Source organism: Suillus clintonianus (genome assembly GCF_016758775.1).
Source record: "Suillus clintonianus strain FC179 chromosome Unknown DEU56scaffold_26, whole genome shotgun sequence".
Taxonomy (NCBI): domain Eukaryota; kingdom Fungi; phylum Basidiomycota; class Agaricomycetes; order Boletales; family Suillaceae; genus Suillus; species Suillus clintonianus.
The window spans coordinates 1-20,355 of NW_024539250.1; the positions used below are offsets into that span (position 1 = coordinate 1).

At 51.2% G+C, this 20,355-nt stretch overlaps 6 protein-coding genes across 6 annotated transcripts; 1 reads left to right on the forward strand and 5 right to left on the reverse strand.

Moving 5' to 3' along the window:
- Positions 1-2,955: 2,955 nt before the first annotated feature.
- On the reverse strand, positions 2,956-4,296 carry DEU56DRAFT_701213 (uncharacterized protein; the record flags this gene model as incomplete). The annotated part of the gene is made up of 1 exon (XM_041347312.1): positions 2,956-4,296. A coding segment is annotated over one exon (1,341 nt), but the record flags the coding sequence as incomplete, so codon positions are not given.
- Positions 4,297-5,273: 977 nt separating this feature from the next.
- On the reverse strand, positions 5,274-5,996 carry DEU56DRAFT_885487 (uncharacterized protein; the record flags this gene model as incomplete). The annotated part of the gene is made up of 4 exons (XM_041356186.1): positions 5,548-5,996; positions 5,484-5,491; positions 5,368-5,426; positions 5,274-5,309 (listed from the first exon to the last, which is right to left on the reverse strand). Coding segments are annotated over exons 1-4 (519 nt in total), but the record flags the coding sequence as incomplete, so codon positions are not given.
- A 1,293-nt stretch (positions 5,997-7,289) lies between these two features.
- Positions 7,290-8,382, reverse strand: DEU56DRAFT_755055 (NAD-P-binding protein; the record flags this gene model as incomplete). Its single annotated transcript, XM_041349885.1, has 5 exons — positions 7,290-7,637; positions 7,687-7,745; positions 7,791-7,798; positions 7,855-8,302; positions 8,352-8,382. The coding sequence occupies 5 exons, from the start codon at positions 8,380-8,382 to the stop codon at positions 7,290-7,292; spliced, it is 894 nt and encodes a 297-aa protein (XP_041209629.1).
- A 1,037-nt stretch (positions 8,383-9,419) lies between these two features.
- DEU56DRAFT_900694 (CHAT domain-containing protein) lies at positions 9,420-14,141 on the reverse strand (the record flags this gene model as incomplete). Its single annotated transcript, XM_041356523.1, has 2 exons — positions 14,108-14,141; positions 9,420-14,052 (listed from the first exon to the last, which is right to left on the reverse strand). Exon 2 carries the CDS (start codon positions 13,986-13,988, stop codon positions 9,420-9,422), a length of 4,569 nt encoding a protein of 1,522 aa, XP_041209630.1. The 5' UTR covers positions 13,989-14,052; positions 14,108-14,141.
- A 1,723-nt stretch (positions 14,142-15,864) lies between these two features.
- DEU56DRAFT_940938 (cytochrome P450) lies at positions 15,865-17,953 on the forward strand (the record flags this gene model as incomplete). Its single annotated transcript, XM_041358910.1, has 12 exons — positions 15,865-16,063; positions 16,118-16,160; positions 16,206-16,442; positions 16,493-16,641; positions 16,693-16,808; positions 16,859-16,981; positions 17,045-17,234; positions 17,291-17,372; positions 17,437-17,562; positions 17,612-17,643; positions 17,691-17,820; positions 17,872-17,953. The coding sequence occupies 12 exons, from the start codon at positions 15,865-15,867 to the stop codon at positions 17,951-17,953; spliced, it is 1,509 nt and encodes a 502-aa protein (XP_041209631.1).
- Positions 17,954-18,114: 161 nt separating this feature from the next.
- On the reverse strand, positions 18,115-19,216 carry DEU56DRAFT_911478 (NAD(P)-binding protein; the record flags this gene model as incomplete). Its single annotated transcript, XM_041357296.1, has 5 exons — positions 18,115-18,462; positions 18,513-18,571; positions 18,624-18,631; positions 18,687-19,134; positions 19,186-19,216. The coding sequence occupies 5 exons, from the start codon at positions 19,214-19,216 to the stop codon at positions 18,115-18,117; spliced, it is 894 nt and encodes a 297-aa protein (XP_041209632.1).
- Between the last annotated feature and the right edge of the window lie 1,139 nt (positions 19,217-20,355).

The following is a 20,355-nucleotide window of genomic DNA, read 5'->3' on the forward strand; positions in this document are numbered from 1 at the left end:
ATAATGAAGCTTTGAATAATATGCAACAACTACTACGTCTCTTTCTACTCATATCTTACTACGCACCCATGAACATGTGAAAATTTATTTTCAGCGGACTCCTAGTCCTCATCGTCGTTCTACTAATCAAGCCTGAGAAGATGCGAAAAATACCTTCTCCAAGGCCAGGGTTTGAAATCATTCCAACCGTTTTGCATACTGTTCTTCTGTGCGGTGATGGCTGAACGTCACAATTTTGATGCAAAGTTGAATGCTACTGTACTCGCGTTGTTGATTGCCAAAGGCGCTTCCCACTATAAGGTCCTGGATAATGTTTTAATTCAAGACATAGACTAAGCAAAACAAGAATATTCAAAGGGGTTGAAGAGGAGTGCGCTGTCGTGCATCGTTGGTCTTCATGGCCGCAAATCAAGACTTTGTTATGAAATCTCACGTCATTATACATTCGTTGACGAGTGCCAAAGGTACCTCCCACGAGATTGCCTTGGATGAGCTTGTGGTGCAAAGTGTAATTAAGGTAAAATGACAATGCGCAAAATATTTGGCATATGTAAGCTACTATCCCTCGTCGGCTGCAAATGAGGAACATCATAACCTTGTCGTGAACCGCTCATGTTACTGTAGCTTTGCAGGCGATGTATCTACAAATCAAATTTCTTATAGTATAAATGGCGATATTTAGCAGGAGCAGAATTCTGCCCTTCTATAATTCGCACGGGTACAATATCAAGGTCTCATCGGTTTACTGATGGTCTGCAACCAGTCTTCGCCACCCTGGGTCCGCAGCCAGGCTCGTGCGTCCTGGGTCTGCAGCCAATCTCTTCCGCTTTGTGTCTGCAGCCAGTCTATTCCGTGCTCTGTCAGCAACCACCTTGTGCCATCCCAGGTCCGCAGCCAATCTCTTCCGTCTTGTGTCAGCAGCCAGTTTCGCCCGACCAGGGTCTGCAGCCAGTCTTGCCCGGCCTGGGTCTTCAGCCATTCTTGCACATTGTAGTCATTCGGCCAGTGATGGGCGGCTTGTGAATTCAGCCACTCTCGCCCGGCCTGGGTATGCAGCCAGTCCCTCCCATCCTGGATTTTCAGCCGGCGGTAGGCAATCCATGACCTCAGCCAGTCTTGTGCGTCCTGAGACTGTAGCCAATCTCGTGCGTCCTGGGTCCGCAGCCAGTCTCGTGCGGCCCGGGTCCGCAGCCATTCTCGTGCATCCCGGGTCTGCAGCCAGTCTCGTGCGTCCTGAGACTGGAGCCAATCTCGTGCGTCCTGGGTCCGCAGCCAGTCTCGTGCGGCCCGGGTCCGCAGCCATTCTCGTGCATCCCGGGTCTGCAGCCAGTCTCGTGCGGCCTGGGTCCGCAGCCATTCTCGTGCGTCCCGGGTCTGCAGCCAGTCTCGTGCGGCCTGGGTCCGCAGCCATTCTCGTGCGTCCTGAGTCTGCAGCCAGTCTCGTGCGGCCTGGGTCTGCAGCCATTCTCGTGCGTCCTGAGTTTGCAGCCAGTCTCGTGCGGCCTGGGTCTGCAGCCAGTCTCGGGTAGCACTTGACTTTAGCCAGTCTGGCATCCAACCTTGCGTCTGCAGCCAGTCTCGGGTAGCACTTGACTTTAGCCAGTCTGGCATCCAGCCTTGCATCTGCAGCCAGTCTCGGGTAGCACTCGACTTTAGCCAGTCTGGCATCCAGCCATGCGTCCGCACCCACTCTTCCCTGCCCACTGTCTGCACCCACTCTTTCCCGCCCCTCCCCTGTAGCCAGTCATGCCCGCCCTCGGTCTCCAGCCAGTCTCGCCCGCCCCTGGTCCACAGCCAGTCTTTCCCGACCCTGCTCTTCAGCCATTCTGACCCGCCCTCGGTCTCCAGCCATTCTTTCCAGCCTCTCCTTTGCAGCCAGTGTTTCCCGCCCTGGGTCTCAAGCCAGTCATTACCGCCCTTGGTAGACAGCCAGTTTTTCCCGACCCTGCTCTCCAGCCATTCTGACCTACCCTCGGTCTCCAACCAGCCTTTCCCGCCCTCGGGCAGCAGCCAGTCTAACCCGGACTGTGCCCGCAGCCAGCATTGCCCGCGACTTGTTTGCAGCCAGTCTTGGATGTTCTGGGTCTGCAGCCAAGCTCGTCCGCCCGAAGTCTTGAGCCATGTTCCTTCCTCTGAGTCCCAAACATGGATCGGCATCCAATCGTCTTTGCTATGCCTGATTAGCATCCAGTCTCCTCCGCACTGTGTCTGCAGCCAGTCTTCACCGCACTGTGTCTGCAGCCAGTCTCCTCCCTCGCGTGTGCTCAGCAGCCAGTACTCTTTCGCTTTTACAGTCTGCAGCCATATTTTCCCGGCCAGGGTCTGCAGCCAGTCTCGCCCTGCCTGTGTCGCTAGCCACCCGCCATAGGTCAGCCAGAATAAATTGTCTGTAGTCTGCAGCCAGCTTTGCCCGGCCTGGGTCTGCATCCACTTGCGCCCGGCCTCGGTATGCACCCAAGGTATCTCGTCGTTATCGTCAATGTCGCTCTCAAAAATGTCGTTTTCAATCCACTCTCTCGCATCCTCGGTCTGCAGCCAGCTTTGCCCAGCCTGGGTCTGCAACCAGTTTGTCCCGCCATAGGCCCGGAGATAACTTGTCCCCTCCCGGAGCCAGCGCTTCCCATTCTCGGTCTCCAGCCAACCATGCCCACCCTCTGTCCACATCCAGTTTTCCTCGTTCTCGTCCAGGTTATCTGCCCCGGCCTCGTTCTCCAGCCAGACGCGCCCGTCCTGGGTCTCCAGCCAGGCCCGCCCGTCCAGGGTCTCTAGCCAACATCGTAACACAGGAGCGTGATCTCCTCGAACCCATAGTATTCCTGAAAGAACATGCAGGGGCTCCAGCGGCTGAACAACGAACTTCAATGACTCTTTTAACTTCCGGGGGTCCTCAGATGGTATAATGTTGCTATATCTCTTCAATTCTACGAGCCCATCCAAGAGGGCCGTGCTTGCTGGTATCTCGTCTATCATCAAGCGTAACGAGGAATAAGCGAGGATGGAGTGGGGCGCGATATATTGTAGGTTAGGAAGGCTGCAATTCGAGGGGTTGGAAACATAATCACGAACGGACGAGTGATAGATATTCACGGGAAGACTGCTGTCGGTAGGAATATCCATGATGGACCGTAGCTGCACAAGCGTTGTCTCGACATCGTTTCCCTCACCAGGGCCAAGAAGTTTCGATATTTGTGACGCCGGAAGAGGGTCTGCAAGGGTGGCGACAACGGTCAAGTGCATGTAAGCCCGATTAGGGTCAGCGCATGTTGAGAGGATGCGGTCGTACAATCTGTATACCTCTGTGCCGGGTAGCAGCTGGCTCGTCAGGTCAAGCATGATCTGAAGCCGATCTCGGGGATCATTGTGTCCATCGTCGATAAACTTCATCATCGTAGACGCCACGATGAAACGTCTGCCTGCTCGGGTCGCTAATTTCACTAGTTGATCCCGCGTTGGCTGTGGGAAATCGCGATGATGATCTCGCAAGTGTGTGAAGGAATGGTTGAAGAAAACATAGATATCATTATCCACGTCTGCGCCGTCTAAGGAGATGATGTCAGGGACACCGTCCCCAGAAGTTTTCACTGGTATCTCGCACACCAGCTGATGCACCTCTTCATCCTCCATGGCTCGACGGACATGCGCTTCCGAGCAACTGGTGAGCAGAATGTGAAGCTTTGGCAGATCAGGCTCACGAAGAGCTTGGCCAAGCAGTGTGATCAGTTCAACGAGCTCCGCTTCGGAGGTGCATTCATCGAGGGCATCAATGACGAACGACAACGGCGGACAATTCTGTTGTCTTTGGTGAAGCTTCCGGAGAGGTCGGAGAAATAACGCCTCCATCTGGTCGCGAACAGAACTGTTGGGCTCTAGAACGGCGGAATTTTCAATGATAGCTTTGGATACGTCACTCCGAACGGAGGGGAAATTCCTGGCAAGCTGATAGGCGAGGGTCGCGAAGAAATATCCAGTCGTGCGGCGATTCGTGTTCGTGCGCGAGAAAAAGAACGTTCCTGCCAGCCGTTTTTCTACAGTCGTCACCTCTGATGCTTTCAGACCTCTCATCCTTTCAGCTACGGTGAATGCGACAGCAGACTTTCCTACGCCCGCCGTGCCATGCAGCCAAACGAGTTGGTTATTCTCTGGGTTGTCTAAAAACTCGTAAATGTGCTTGAGAAGGGTCGTTCGGGTATCTTTCAGACATTTCGGATGGGGCAGACGTTCACGGGAGTCGTATACAGCACCATGCACAGCGACCTGGGACAGCTTCTCCCAAGCTTTTTCGGCTGATGATGCAGGAGGTGAGCACGAGAATCAGGATAATATTTTATGGAGATACTGACGTAGATCTGAGTAACTCATTTGTCAAGGTTGATCGATGATCATCAAACGCGAACAAAGTCTAAACTGCAGATTGGATCCTTTGCCGATGGTCGACAGAAGGCTTTGGGATAAGTCGAAAGGATGGATGTTTCAATCAAGTTCTAATCACGGTTTTAGGGTTATGGCAAGCTCGTTGGATGGTGTGGAAAGCAGATAAGGCAAGGTGATGCTCGTCGGGTTGCAGAACACGAGGCTACATGAGGCTGAGCGCTGGTTCGTGGTCTCACGCCAACTAAGTACACAGGATTGACTCACCGAATTAGGTTTGAACATGTAGCGGTCCTCATGTACAGATGCCTTCGTCAGGTTTGTCTCGCTCGCTTCCCACTGGGTATTACATAGGCGTAATTCAATTTTTTGCACACACACTCGGAATTGTCTTTTGTGGTGAAAGAGGTCATCACAGTGATCGAGAAGAGAAGAGCTTGAGTCTGATAGGTCATTAAATCAGGTGCTCCTTGTTTCAATAAACTTATAAAATCAAGAGATACTTGCGATCGAGGATTGCATTGCAATGCGGTGGTTAAGTTATTGACTTAGGATACCTTTGGGTATAACTACTTAATCTGGAGACGACGAGACTAGTACTCATAATGCACCTTCGTATTCCACATCAGCTCACCCTGCAGTCTCCCAATCTTTGCATGCACACGCTCCAGCGAGTCCATGCCCGTCCACACGTTCACGAGGCTTGGAATGCCCTCCTGCATACCCTTGCGCAGGTCCTCATCGTCCATCCTCGTCACCGACCAAATGCGTTTTGTCACAACCTCGACAGAATTCAGCAGATCGGTATTTATCAATGCATCAAACCCAGCACGAAACTTCGTCGTCACGGCTGTCGGTTCCGATGCATACAGTGCTGGAGGCTCGAGCATTTCACTTGATATAATGGGCGTGCGCGTCCAACCTGGGTGGACATTCAGAAACTGTATAACCACTCAGTACTCAACGCTCTGCGGCTGCTATCACTGTCCAGTTGCTTACCCGAATATTCCAAGCGGGAAGGACTTCCTGTGCCAGGACTTCGGTGAACGAATCCAAGGCTAAATAGTGGTGAGTCAAAGTCACACACTGGCACTGTGCCATAGATGCAACGTTACCTGCTTTCCTACGAACACCAAATACTTCAGCTAACGCTTAATCAAACAGCACTAACATACTCACGTAGAGCTATAGAATCCGATCATTGGGGCCCCTGTGGTTGCTGCCGAGCTCAATACTTGCACGAGCATACCCCCAGCGCCTTTCGGGTTCACTTCTCTAAAGAATCTCATCGCCTCGAAGCTTACCGTTACCGCGCCCCAGAAATTGACATCCATTAACACCTTGGCACGGTCCATCGGTGTCCCCTCCAGCTCTTGGTAGAACGCCTGCCCCGCATTGTTATACACGACATCGATGTGCCCAAAGGCGTCCTTGGCCTTCGCGAAGGCAGATTTGACCTGCGCTTCGTTCGTCACGTCCATCGGAAGTACTAGGAGCTGGGTGTGCGGGTATTTGGCGACGAGGTCATCGAGGACGGAAGGCTTGCGCAGAGTTGCGACCGCAATCTCACCGTTATGTAAGACCTCTTCCACCATCGCCCTGCCGAACCCAGAGGAAGAACCAGTAACTGGGAGCAGTTAGTGATCTGCACGCTGAGCAGTTGCATGCCAACTCACTCAACCAAACTCGAGGGGTGGATTGTGCCATGACAATTCTGCGTTTGTTGCTCGTTGGAAGCCCTCATATAATAAATGGCCCAAACCCCCGAGCTCACCCGATAGCTCGCCAAGGCCATGGCTCACATTGGGTAAAATAAAGAAGAGGGCCGCTAAAGCCGCCACACTATCGTGTCAGTGGCCTGCTATTCGAGCTTTGCAAATTCATGCGAGCGTCGTGTCAAACTGTCATTGTGGGATAATAACCGTTCCAAGTAGAGAGCTGATGTGTCTGTACAGAAGCACATACTGACCAAGCTCTGGGCCAGGTGAAATTGATGCAGTCGTGACGAGGCATTGACGCGGAACCAGCGCACCAAAAAGATGGATCTCGATCTGACGCGCGCATTCGATGATGAGGCTCATCCAAGATACCAAAGAGTCTACGCCCGTAACAATGAGAAACCGTTGCTGCAAGTTTATGGATTAAAAGGCCAAACCGGGACATGGGAACTCTCTCCACAGTATCGTGTACCTTCGTGATCAGGTTGCTAGCGCTTCATATGACCACTGGTAAGTGGTTGCAAGTATGGAATGCTCCATTCCCAGTGGGACTCTGGGTCGCGGGATGAGGATCCAGAAACCCTTTGAGGGCACATGGGCAACGTCAAATTGAACTATGTTGGGTTCTGCCCAAATGCCAATGCCGAGCAGTTAGTCCTAGCCAGACCATAAAGAATGAAGACAGCCGTTCCATCATGAGCGTAGAGCAAGATTCCAGTGCTGGCAAACGAAGCAGGAAATGTCTATCCAGTGACCTGGTCAAATTTTCTGTTAGTATACAACCCGAGCCCAGCCTCTCTTTCCAGTTCTCTCCCCACCCATTTTCTGAGCGGTCTCTGCCAACTCAAGTGATCTGCAGCTCTCATTACGAGTTATTGGTGGTTCTTGACATTGTTGCTTTGTAGTTTTGACATGAACCTCCCAGTATGCAAATGATGTGGTGATGGAGGGCTTAATGGGCATCGTAAAATGGGTGCTGCCGCTGCTGCGGCAAGTGCCGGCATTGAAGTGCACGCTGCCCTGCCCAGTGTGACAGCAGGGTCAAGCACCACTGGTTCTTCTTTGCTTATGTTGCACTCAGAAGCTATGCAATACCATTGGTCTCCATCGTTATATCATCTTGGAGTTCGCACATTCATAGGAATAACTGTTTCTGAGGAACCAACTTGAAAACAACTGTTCATTTTGAAGACATACACGAGACTAGTACTCATAATGAATCTTGGTACTCCACATCAACTCGCCATGCAGCCGCCCAATCTTTGCGTACACACGCTCCAGCGAGTCCATGCCCGTATACACGTTCACGAGGCCTGGAATGCCCTCCTGCGTACCCTTGCGCAGGTCCTCATCGTCCATCCGCATCACCGACCAAATGCGCTTCGTCACAGCTTCGACGCCAATATATACATCGCTCCCGATGAATGCATCCCACCCGGCACGCATCTTTGTCGTTACAGCTGTTGGTTCCGATGCGTATACTGCTAGAGGCTCGAGCATATCGCTCAACGCAATGGGCGTGCGCGTCCAACCTGGGTGGACATTCACGATCTGTATAGCCATTCAGCGGCCGGTGACTGTTATCTCTTCAATTCCTTACACGAATATTCCAAGCGGGGAGGACTTCCTGTGCCAGGACCTCGGTGAACGAATTCAAGGCTAAATAGTGGTGAGTCAGATTCACCCAGCAACAGTACTAATTACCTGCTTTCCTACCAACAAAAAGCACCTCAGCGACGCTTAAGCAGACAACACCAACCCCACTCACGTAGAGTTATAGAACCCGAGCAGCGGGACCGCGGTGGTCCCTGCCGAGCTCGATACTTGCACGAGCATCCCCCCAGCACCATCTGGGTTCTCCTCTCTAAAGAATCTCACTGCCTCGAAGCTTACCGTTACCGCGCCCCAGAAATTGACATCCATCAGGGCCCTGGCACGGTCCATTGGTGTCCCCTCCAGCTCATGATAGAACACCTGCCCCGCGTTGTTATACACGACATCAACGTGTCCAAAAGCGTCCTTAGCTTGTACGAAGACAGATTTGACCTGCGCCTCGTTCGTCACGTCCAGCGGAAGTACTAGCAGCTGGGTGTGCGGGTATTTGGCGACGAGGTCATCGAGGACGGAAGGCTTGCGCAGAGTTGCGACCGCAATCTCGCCATTACGCAGGACCTCTTCCACCATCGCCCTGCCGAATCCAGATGAGGAACCGGTAACTTCGAGCAGTCAGTGACCCGCACACTGAGGAATCAAATCGCAACTTACTCAACCAAACTCGGGGAGTGGAATGTGCCATGACTACTATGCTTGCAGGTTGTGTTGGATGTTCAAAGTACGTGAAACAGTCCAATCCTTTGAGCTTTGCGATAAGGATTCAACGTGTTAATAGGCTATTTATCGACGATTCCGAGCTAGTGAAATGAGGCAGACAAACATCTTCTGCGGTTCGAGCTTTTTAGGTAACTTCGATACTGCGGTGTCTGTCCTATGGTTATAAAATTAGTGTGCCATATGCCTATATCGCTCATATGTCCTGTTGACACCCCAGAACTGGACTAGCATCTGTGAGATTCAGCATACATGCGGGATTTGGATGTCAGCATACCTGAAACGGTGCACTATCTTTGCATGGTAATAGAATAGTCGCGAGCTGACAGTTTGGGGCCGTCTCAAACACAACAGTATTCTTCAACTCTGGGGAGTAGCAAGCAAATTTGGGCCGTACCTCGCAATGGTGTTCCCATCGGTTGATAATGGAACACTGACGGGCTTTCTTGAGCGCCAAGAAGACGATCAGGGGGTTGAAGGAGAGGACTTGAATGAAGACAGCAATGAAGAAAGAATGGAAGGCGATGAAGGGCATAATGAAGGCAGCGAGGATGATGATGATAATGGTGAAAGCAGCGAGGGGGTCGAGGGTGATGATAGTAATGAGAGCGATGACAACATTAATGGGAGCTTTGACGACAATGGGGACGACGGTGGGGCAGAAGGTGACTGGGGTTCTGACTCGGACAGGTCCTGGTGCAACTGGGACAGTATTCAGTGCAGCTTGACTCAGTCGTTTGGAGAATTCATATCATTCATTCAATTGTACAGTACCATCGGGTATCAATATTTGGGCTTCTTGGACATGGGGGCGGCGAAAATAGTACTCATAATGACCCAACTCATTTGTATTGTTCGACAACGCGATTATAATCATTCAATGGAACGGTGCTTGCAGTACTAGTACACAATGAAAAAACAAAAGTATCGTGCAGTCATGGTTGACTAACTGAGAACTAGGGACAACAGGGGATCGGAGACAATCAGGATAACATAAAATGCAAACTAGACACCTATGTGAACAAACACGATCTGCTGTTCTAGCGGAATCTTCTTGCGTAACGATTTCACAGCCTTGTGCAACGCCACCGCAGCCCGTGTGCAGTCCAATCTCCCTGACCCACTGACCAGGTTGCGATAAAATGCGGACACAACCTGTCGTGCAACCTCGTCGTCGACAGACCACATGGAACCTATTACACTGCGAAATCCGGAGAATTGCATGGCTGCAGCGAGATGGATCGACTCGTCGGGACTCTTCTCACTGCCCACAGTAGTATGGCAGGCCGATAGGAATGCAAACTGAGGGTTCTGCCAGTTAGATCGAATGACATCCTTGATCATTAAAGGCCCGTCGTGCATGGCAAAGGAAGACTCAAATGGTTGTTGTCGATTCGGCATTCCGTGGCAGGCTAGATGGAGCCACTGATTATGATTTAGTGCATCGAGTGCACCTTCAACTGTCGCATCGCCGTCCGCGAGTGACGTGACCGAGACAACGGACGCGAGACGCTGAGCAACTACGGCTAACTCGGGAGCGACATATTTGAGTGCCTTCGCCCCTTTCGGGTTTCCTTGACCAACGGCAACAAAATGTTGCGGGGACACATCTCCAGAAACCTGCTGTCTTGCACGAACAAGTGTCGCCAAAGTGGGGGTGTAAGAGGAGATGTAAATGTCTGATAAATTGTCTTTCTTCTTCTCGTAGGGTCCTGCTGCATGTAGAGGAAGCAGCGTAAAATCAGCAGTGGGACACCACCAAATACGTGAGCCAGGGCGAACCCCTGACTCTTTAAGAGCTTGGACCACAGAGTCAACCACTTCATGCCAAAGCTCCCGGAGGATGTCGACGAGCTTGTATAGATGAGTAGAAGAACCAAATTGTTCTGAAAGGGCCTGAAACTCGGAAGACAATTCGGAGACTTCGGTCTGCGCAATACGAAGTGGAACATGGACAGGATCTTGGCCACTTAGGATAATCAAAGCATCGCAGCTGTACTGACTAGCATTGACGATGACAACCGGGCCTTCTTCAGCGGATTTCTGGAGGTCAGAAAACAGCGGGGGCAGGAGAAATCGAGGAAAGTCAGGCAGCATGCGGATGCGTGAGATGACGTCTTCCCATTGCATGGTCAATTGCTGGATTTGCGGAGACGGGTCTTCAGTAGACTGGTCAAACGCGTTACGAAGACGAAAACTGAGCTGCTTGAGCTCTTCTGCCAAGGCTGCGCCGGTGTCACCAGACATAGAGAGTTCATCGAGGGGTGTGCGGAAGTGTGCCAAATGAGTCCAGAATACTGCACGGCCTTGCTCTACCATTTCCACAGCAGTTGTGAGCGCGCCATGACGAACACTGCACGAGAAAGCGTCCATTCCAAGGGAAGCAGTGGCCATCCTGACAATATCAAAATGGATTGGAGAAGATGACAATATAGTAACATGCTGGTCTAGGAATTTCAATGCAGTTTGATAGGCAACCAAGACAGAGTCATGGTTCATCTCCTCGGCTGAGGTGGCCCATGACTTGGCAGCAGTAAGATCCATACGAGAGACTGCATGAGATATATGAGAGAGTTGCGCATACAGCCTAAATGCCTCATCGAGGTCAGACGGGGCACCCCGCTGCTCGAATCTAGTTTTAAGGCAGAGGGCAAGATTTTTGAGTGACAATGATCGATCAGAATGACCAGGGGGATAAGGGAGTAGTGCAGCCCGATGGAGCTCGATGGCCTCGTCAAGGTCAGAAGGGACACCTCGCTGCATGAATCTGTTATAAAGGCTCGTGCCAAGATTGATGAGAAATGTTGGTCGAAGAGAATGACTGGGGAAGCAGATGAGCAGCGCAGCTCGCTGGAGCTCGATGACCTCGTCGAGGTCAGACGGGAGGCTCCGCTGCTTGAATCTGTCATAAAGGCTGATGCTAAGATTGTTAAGAGACATTGGTCGATCAGAATGACCGGGGGGGCAGATGGATAGTAAAGCCAGTTGGAGCTCGATGGCCTCGTCAAGGTCAGACGGGACACCCCGCTGCTTGAATCTGTCATGAAGGCTCGTGCCAAGATTGTTGAGAGACTTTGGTCGACCAAAATGGCCGGGAGGACAGATGAGTAGTGTGGCCCGTTGGAGCTCGATGGCCTCGTCAAGGTCAGACGGGACGCCCCACTGCTTGAATCTGTCATAAAGGCGCATGCCAAGATTGTTGAGAGACGTTGGTCGAAGAGAATGACCGGGAGGGCAGATGAGTAGTGCAGCCCGTTGGAGCTCGATGGCCTCGTCGAGATCAGACGGGACACCCAGCTGCTTGAATCTGTCATACAGGCCAATGGCAAGATTGTTAAGAGACGTTGGTCGAAGAGAATGACCGGGAGGGCAGATGAGTAGTGTGGCCCGTTGGAGCTCGATGGCCTCGTCGAGGTCAGACGGGACACCCCGCTGCGTGAATCTGTCATGAAGGCTGAGGCCAAGATTGTTGAGAGACGTTGGTCGAAGAGAATGACCGGTAGGGCAGATGATTAGTGCAGCCCGTTGGAGCTCGATGGCCTCGTCAAGGTCAGACGGGACGCCCCGCTGCTTGAATCTGTCATACAGGCTCATGCCAAGATTGTTAAGAGACGCTGGTCGATCAGAATGACCGGGGGGGGAGATGAGTAGTGTGGCCCGTTGGAGCTCGATGGCCTCGTCGAGGTCAGATGGGACACCCCGCTGCGTGAATCTGTCATGAAGGCTTGTGCCAAGATTGTTGAGAGATGTTGATCTATCAGAATGACCGGGGGGGCAGATGAGTAGTGCAGCTCGCTGGAGCTCGATGGCCTCGTCAAGGTCAGATGGGATGCCCTGCTGCTTGAATCTGTCATAAAGGCCCATGGCAAGATTGTTAAGAGACGTTGGTCGAAGAGAATGACCGGGAGGGCAGATGAGTAGTGTGGCGTGTTGGAGCTCGATGGCCTCGTCGAGGTCGGACAGGAGGCCCCGCTGCTTGAACCTGTCATAAAGGCTCGTGCCAAGATTGTTGAGAGATGTTGGTCGAAGAGAATGACCGGGAGGGCAGATGAGTAGTGCAGCCTGGTAAAGCTCGATGGCCTCGTCAAGGTCAGACGGGGCACCCCGCTGTTTAAATCTGTCATGAAGACTCGTGCCAAGATTGTTGAGGGACGTTGGTCGAAGAGAATGACCGGGAGGGCAGATGAGTAGTGCATCCCGTTGGAGCTCGATGGCCTCGTCAAGGTCAGACGGGGCGCCCCGCTGCTTAAATCTGTCATAAAGGCGTATGCCAAGCTTGTTGAGAGATGTTGGTCTATCAGAATGACCGGGGGGGCAGATGAGTAGTGCAGCTCGCTGGAGCTCGATGGTCTCGTCGAGGTCAGACGGGAGGCCCTGCTGCGTGAATCTGTGATAAAGGCTGATGCTAAGATTGTTGAGAATCGTTGGTCGATCAGAATGACCGGGGGGGCAGATGAGTAGCGCAGCCCGTTGGAGCTCGATGGCCTCGTCAAGGTCAGACGGGACACCCCGCTGCTTGAATCTGTCATAAAGGCTGAGGCCAAGATTGTTGAGAGACTTTGGTCGACCAAAATGGCCGGGAGGACAGATGAGTAGTGTGGTCCGTTGGAGCTCGATGGCCTCGTCAAGGTCAGATGGGACACCCCGCTGCGTGAATCTGTGATGAAGGCTGAGGCCAAGATTGTTAAGAGACGTTGGTCGAAGAGAATGACCGGGAGGACAAATGAGTAGTGTGGCTCGTAGGAGCTCGATGGCCTCATCAAGGTCAGACGGGACACCCCGCTGCGTGAATTTGTCATGAAGGCTGAGGCCAAGATTGTTGAGAATCGTTGGTCGAAGAGAATTATCGGGAGGGCAGATGAGTAGTGTGGCCCGAAAGAGCTCGACGGCCTCGTCGAGGTCGGACAGGAGGCCCCGCTGCTTGAATCTGTTATAAAGGCTCGTGCCAAGATTGTTGAGAGACGTTGGTCTATCAGAATGACCGGGGGGACAGATGAGTAGTGCAGCTCGCTGGAGCTCGATGGTCTCGTCGAGGTCAGATGGGAGGCCCCGGTGCGTGAATCTGTCATAAAGGCTGATGCTAAGATTGTTGAGAGACGTTGGTCTATCAGAATGACCGGGAGGGCAGATGAGTAGTGCAGCCCGAAAGAGCTCAATGGCCTCGTCAAGGTCAGACAGGGTGCCCCGCTGCTTGAATCTCTTATAAAGGATTGTGCCAAGTTCATTGAGAGACGTTGGTCTATCAGAATGACCGGGGGGGTAGATGAGTAGTGTGGCCCGTTGGAGCTCGATGACCTCGTCGAGGTCAGACGGGAGGCTCTGCTGCGTGAATCTGTCACAAAGGCTGATGCTAAGATTGCTGAGAATCGTTGGTCGACCAGAATGACCAGGGGGGCAGATGAGTAGTGCAGCCCGAAAGAGCTCAATGGCCTCGTCAAGGTCAGACGGGACACCCCGCTGCGTGAATCTGTCATGAAGGCTGAGGCCAAGATTGTTGAGAATCGTTGGTCGATCACAATGACCGAGCGGACAGCTCTCCAAGGCCGCTCGACACGTTTCCACCCTGTCCGCCATGCTATCGTAATCGAGTTACACGATGATTGTCAATAAGGCAGGGAAGATGAAGCCGAAGAGCGACGCTGCCTTTCATGAGCACAAAATCCAGGTAGATATGTTTGAATTGCGCACGTACATAGAAATTCGACCACAGAAACCTGGAGAGGTGAGCCGCTCACCGTGGGGCCGCTGAACTTGTGTGCAGCCAAAGGTGGTTCACATGTCACGGTACCTTACGCTGAATTCAGATCTATTTCAAGTACAGCCTTGGACTATCACGAAAGATCGGCTCGTAGGGTCATGGCGAGCTCTGTGCACGAACTATACGTACTAGATTGGTTTGAATCCAAATACCCACTTCCGAGTCACTGGCAGAAGTTCAGGCCTCAGGCCTCAGGTCCAGTCTGTGTTCAACGCCCATCTTCCAGCTGTCTCCGCCAACTCAAGTGGTCTGCTGCTCTGGTTACAAGTAGTCGGTGGTTCTTGTTGCTTTGTAATTTCATGTACCTCCAATTGCGAATGATGTGGTGATAGCGGAGGGCAATGGGCATCGTAATCAATTATGAGTATTCAACGTAACCATTGATGAACATGGTCACGTGCAGCGCGTCCGATCAACTGCATTCCAAGACCTCTTCATCCAGCGCACTTTTCTCTATCTATTCAATATCTTCTCCACATTTGAGCAACCCATGATGTCGTAGATCGACAAGACCAGCTTCACACCTTTATCGAGCCCCTCCTTGCTCTTCGAACAACAGCGAATGCCACAATGAGGTCCCCAGGTCCTTGCTGATGGTGGTGCAGAGAAGACACATGGAGATCTGACTAGCTCAACCGTATGGGGCAACATGAGTAAGTGTTTTTATCTTGCCTCTATGCGCACAATAACACCCTTTGTAGAGTTCACATCCGGATCTTGTCATAAGACTGGACACGGAAGTTTTGTGAGAATGTAAATTGAACCTCTGTAAGTGTTGATCTCGCGTGCATCCACAACAAGCTAATCGTTCTAGGTTCAAATCAAAGCTCCCACCCCCCTTCGCTCTTAACTATTCCCTAATTCTCCTTTCTCTGACAAATCCCCTTTTCCTGGACCCCTTACAAATAAGTCCCTCCCAATGCACTCGCTCGCTCTCGAGTCCTGTGCTTCTTAGTTCACAGGCTATACACAGACTATAGAGGTATTTCCTCAATATATTCATGGTCCACCTATTAGGGCATCCTTCCGTGGCGTGTTAACAGCTGCTCGTACCCAATAATGAGTAATAGTCTTGCCTGTCATCATATCCAAGATTGTGCAATAATTTGCGATGTATTGGTCTGAGCACAGTACGGTGTGTGATGCTTTGGGAATTGCTTTTCACTCTGCCTTTTAACCAGCCTGATGGACACTGCATCTATCCATGGAATACCATTCGTCTGGTAGATCGTTTGCTTGCAGAAGCGCATGAACATGATGCGACGAGTTCGGAAATGCAGACAGTACTTGATGAACACAACCTTAATTTTGTCCTTCAGCGCGAGTGGCCAGCTATTGTCTCGAACGAAATGCTTCCATTGCTATCATGTAGGTTCAAAGTGGATTGAACCGTCTACTCATTTTGCGCAGACTAGTTTATGATTCAGCATAATTGACATTTCAACCTAGTGAGCCTTTGCTGATCTTCTTAGATGATTTCCGAACGACTGATCCCTTTCGTCGTCAGATGATATATTGTGCAGTGCGTCTTCGCAACCGAACATCATCCAGAAACCATTAGCTGTAGATGTAGCCACCTCCGACTCACCGTGATGAAAATTTGCGTGCCTGTGGCAGATTTAAATATAGATGTCCAAGAGGGAACTTCTCTTGTTTTTCACACTCCCGCTCTTGAGTCGCTTATTCTTTGCTATGTTGACCCTCTCCAATGTTACTTGGCTAAACCTATGCCTTGCTAGTGTCGGAGTCTATCTGGTAATGCAGGTGTTCGCCAAGAAGAATCCCGCACCATATCCACCTGGTCCCCCGAGGTGGCCTCTGATTGGCAATGTTTTAGACATGCCTCGCATCAAGCCTCGTCTCACATTTGCTGAGTGGGGCAAGAAGTATGGTGAGTACCTCTTGGTTTTCCACAATCATGCATTTTCACATGTCTTTTTTGCAGGTGATATCTCGCATGTCGAGGTTCTGGGTCAGCACATCATCGTGTTGAACTCTGTCAAGACTACAATGGAAATGCTAGACACTTAAAGTGCTGTCTACTCTGACCGTCCTATTTTTCCTATGGGTGGCGAACTTGTTGGCTTCAAGGATGCCTTGCCCTTCCTCCCTTATGGTGACCTTTTCCGCCAGTACCGCAAGAACCTCCACCGTATCATTGGCAGCCGTGCTGCAGTGGAGGTATACAGCGAGATCGGAAAGATTGAGACTCACCGATTCCTGAAGCGTGTGCTTGCAAAACCCGACCAACTACAGGAACATGTTCGACAGTATGTATTATTTATCTTTACGTTGACATGATCTTGGATTCCTACTATAGCACTGCTGGCGCTATTATTCTGCGCATCTCTCATGGTTATGAAGTGAAAGAGAACAATGATCCCTTCGTTGACCTTGCAGACCGTGCTATGGACCAAATCCCACAGGCCACAGCTCCCGGTGCCTTCATGGTTGATATTTTACCAATTTGTAAGCTATATCATTGCAATGTTTACATTTCCGATGACCTTACTATTTTAGTGGCAAAGGTCCCCGCATGGTTACCTGGCGCTAGCTTCAAGCGCATAGCGCGTGAATGGCGTGAGACCCTTGAAGAGATGGTTTGTGCACCCCACAAGTTCGTCAAGGATCAGATGGTGACCAGTTTGCAATTTTGCGACCATGCATTGAGGTTTGAATTGTACAGGCTGCTGGCATCGCCCCCATGTCTTTCACTTCAAATCTCTTGGAGGGCCGTGCTGTGTCTGCTGAAGAGGATCACATCGTGAAATGGTCTGCTTTTTCTCTATATGGCGGTGGTGCCGACACGGTTGGTCCATCCCTATAAAGTTTTCATTATCATCTTCTGAGAATGCTACATGTCTTTTATCAGACTGTGTCTGCAATTTACTCGCTTTTTCTAGCTATGGTACTTTTTCCTGATATGCAGAAGAAAGCTCAGGCTGAAATAGACGCTGTGGTCGGCCATGATCGTCTTCCCTCCTTCGCCGACCGCGACTCCCTTCCCTATACTGAGGCGCTTGTCAAAGAAGTCCACCGCTGGAATGTTGTCTCACCTACCGGTATGTGAGCCTCGTTCATGCCATTACTAAGTTGACGAGTGGCATCTCAATGACAGGTTTCCCCCACCGTGTGACTGAGGACAACATCCATGACGGGTACTACATTCCAAAAGGCTCCATGGTAATGCCTAACATTTGGTCAGTGCTCCCCCGTTTTCGTACTCGATGTATGAACAGAAGTTCATACTTTGAGCTGCGACAGGTTCATGCTCAACGATCCACGGACATATGTCAATCCCTCGCAATTCAACCCAGAACGCTTCTTGGCCAAGGATGGAAAGGAACCTGAGACAGAGCCTCGCACAATCTGTTTCGGCTTTGGTAGACGGTAAGCGTGAAATTGATTTTGAGCCGAATGCTAACTCCCTGCTCTGCAGTATTTGTCAGGTGTGCCCAACTCACGGAAGGCGTCAATTAATCAATAGTGCTCTGAACCGCTTGCTTTTCATCGGACAGGCCTCCACCTCGCTGATGCCTCCATCTGGATATCTACCGCAATGTCACTAGCCGTGTTTGATATTTCCAAGGTTGTCGAGAATGGTGTTGAGATCATCCCCGAGTTTAACCCCTCAGCAGGTAGCATCAGGTATGTCGCATATCTTATCCCATCTGGCGCTCTGGATAGACACACTCCCAGTCACCCCAAACCTTTCAAATGTTCTATTAAGCCTCGCTCCGCAGCAGCCCTTAGACTCATTCAGCAAGATGCGGACTACTAAGTGCATGATGAAACTGGAGAAACATGCGGGGATAACACACTGGCGTGTGTCGAAAATTGTACGTTGCCCATGCTGTTGTCTGCCGCGGTAGTCCAGCACAATACTCATACATAGATAATATACGTACATACAAATGACAAGTTAACGTGAAGACAGCGAAACTAGTACTCATAATGAACCTTCGTATTCCACATCAGTTCGCCCTGCAGCCGCCCAATCTTTGCTTGCACAAATCCCAGCGAGTCCATCCCCGTATGCACGTTCACGAGGCCTGGAATGCCCTCCTGCATACCCTTGCGCAGGTCCTCGTCGTCCATCCGTGTCACCGACCAAATGCGTTTTGTCACAACCTCAACGGCAGCAAGCGCATCGCTCCCGATGAACGCATCAAACCCAGCACGCATCTTCGTTGTTACGGCTGCTGGTTCCGATGCGTACACTGCTGGAGGCTCAAGCATCTCACTTGATGAAATGGGTGTGCGCGTCCAACCTGGGTGGACATTTACGAACTGTGTGGGCTACTTAGTGAGCGGTGGCTACCATCTCTTCAATTACTCACACGAATGTTCCAAGCGGGAAGGACTTCCTGTGCCAGGACCTCGGTGAACGAATCCAAGGCTGAAAAGTGGTGAGTCAGGATCACGCAGGGTGCCACAAGCAACTAATCTACCTGCTTTCCTATGAACACCAAACGCCTCAGCGATGCTTAATCAGACAGCACTATCTGACTTACGTGCAGTTATAGAACCCGACCAGCGGGATCGCGGTAGTTGCTGTCATGCTCGATACTTGGACGAGCACCCCCCCAGCACCCTTCGGATTCGCTTCTCTAAAGAATCTAATGGCCTCAAAGCTTACCGTTACCGCGCCCCAGAAGTTGACATCCATCAGCGCCTTGGCACGGTCCAATGGCATCCCCTCCACCTCCTGATATAACACCTGCCCTGCGTTGTTATACACGACGTCGACGTGCCCAAAGGCATCCTTGGCCTGTACGAAGACAGATTTGACCTGCGCCTCGTTCGTCACGTCCAGTGGGAGTATTAGGAGCTGGGTGCGCGGATATTGGGCTGCGAGGCCATCAAGGACTGAGGGCTTGCGCAGCGTTGCGACTGCAATCTCGCCGTTACGCAGGACCTCTTCCACCATCGCCCTGCCGAATCCGCTAGAAGACCCGGTAACTATGAGCAGTTAGTGACTCGCACGCTGAGGAGTTACATGTACCAACTCACTCAACCAGACTCGAGGAATAGATGGTGCCATGACACTTGTGTTTGTGTTACTCGGTGAAACCCTCACGTTATATAGCCCCAACTCATGAGCTCCGTAATAATCTGTCGCGCAGCAAGCAACACCACGACCTACCTGGTTGATGATCACTGCCAAGGCCATGTATCATCTTGGGTAAGGTGGAGATCTGCAGATCGAGCTTTGCAAATTCAATGTCACCGTCTTGCCATCAGATCAGTTATCATTCTGATTAGAGAGATGGCATATCCGTAAAGAAGCACATACTGAACAAGTAGTACCAGTCCTTCTCGATACATTGTTGTACTCAGCGCATGGACCTCGAACTAACACGCGTATTCGATGACGAGGCTCGTACGAGAGATACCAAAGAATACACCTGCAACAATGAGAAATGATTGCGGCTGGTTTGGATATATACACGGGGTGAACTGTAGTCCGTGCCACGTCGGCGCTAAGGACCGGGAATTTATTAGATGGCCTGTTTACTTGTTTGGACGCAAGAATATCATCATGATTGCGATGTACTTGGCCCATGGACATCGATAGGATATCGTTAACACACCGGTGGCTTCGATTGGAAGAAGTTTTGCACCCAAGGTATAAACAGAGATAGGGCCTAAGCCAAATGGCGCGTTGAGCTCCAGCACGCATGTGTGAGCCAGTTCCTCTGCCTCTGTTACGGTGCACTGAACAGAGGCCTTATTGATCTTCATCGTGCTTTACAATAACTTCAGTCTGCGTCGTCATAACCTCTGTGCACTTGATGATCAGCTGTGGCGGAAAACACAGTCATGAGTAGTCACTCCACATGTACTAGAGAGCTTACCACATAATTTCTATCGGACTGTAGTCCATAGTACTATATTGTCACCATATCTTTCCGATCTGTACGATCACCTTCAGCCTGGGTAGCAGGTTGATGAGGCCCTGCGAGAACACTTGGTCAACTTGAACTAGGTACCGATCAAGGGAGTGGTGTCAATGGAAGTGTACTGACCATTTGTGGAGCGGAAACATTCATTACGAATGTGGTGGACGTTGGACAGAAAGTGCGATGCGGGCACAGTGGAGATAGGCGATGTGAGGCATAGTAGTCCAGTAGAATTGGTCCTGTCAAAGTCCGAGACTGGCAGGTCGGGAATTCATCAGTA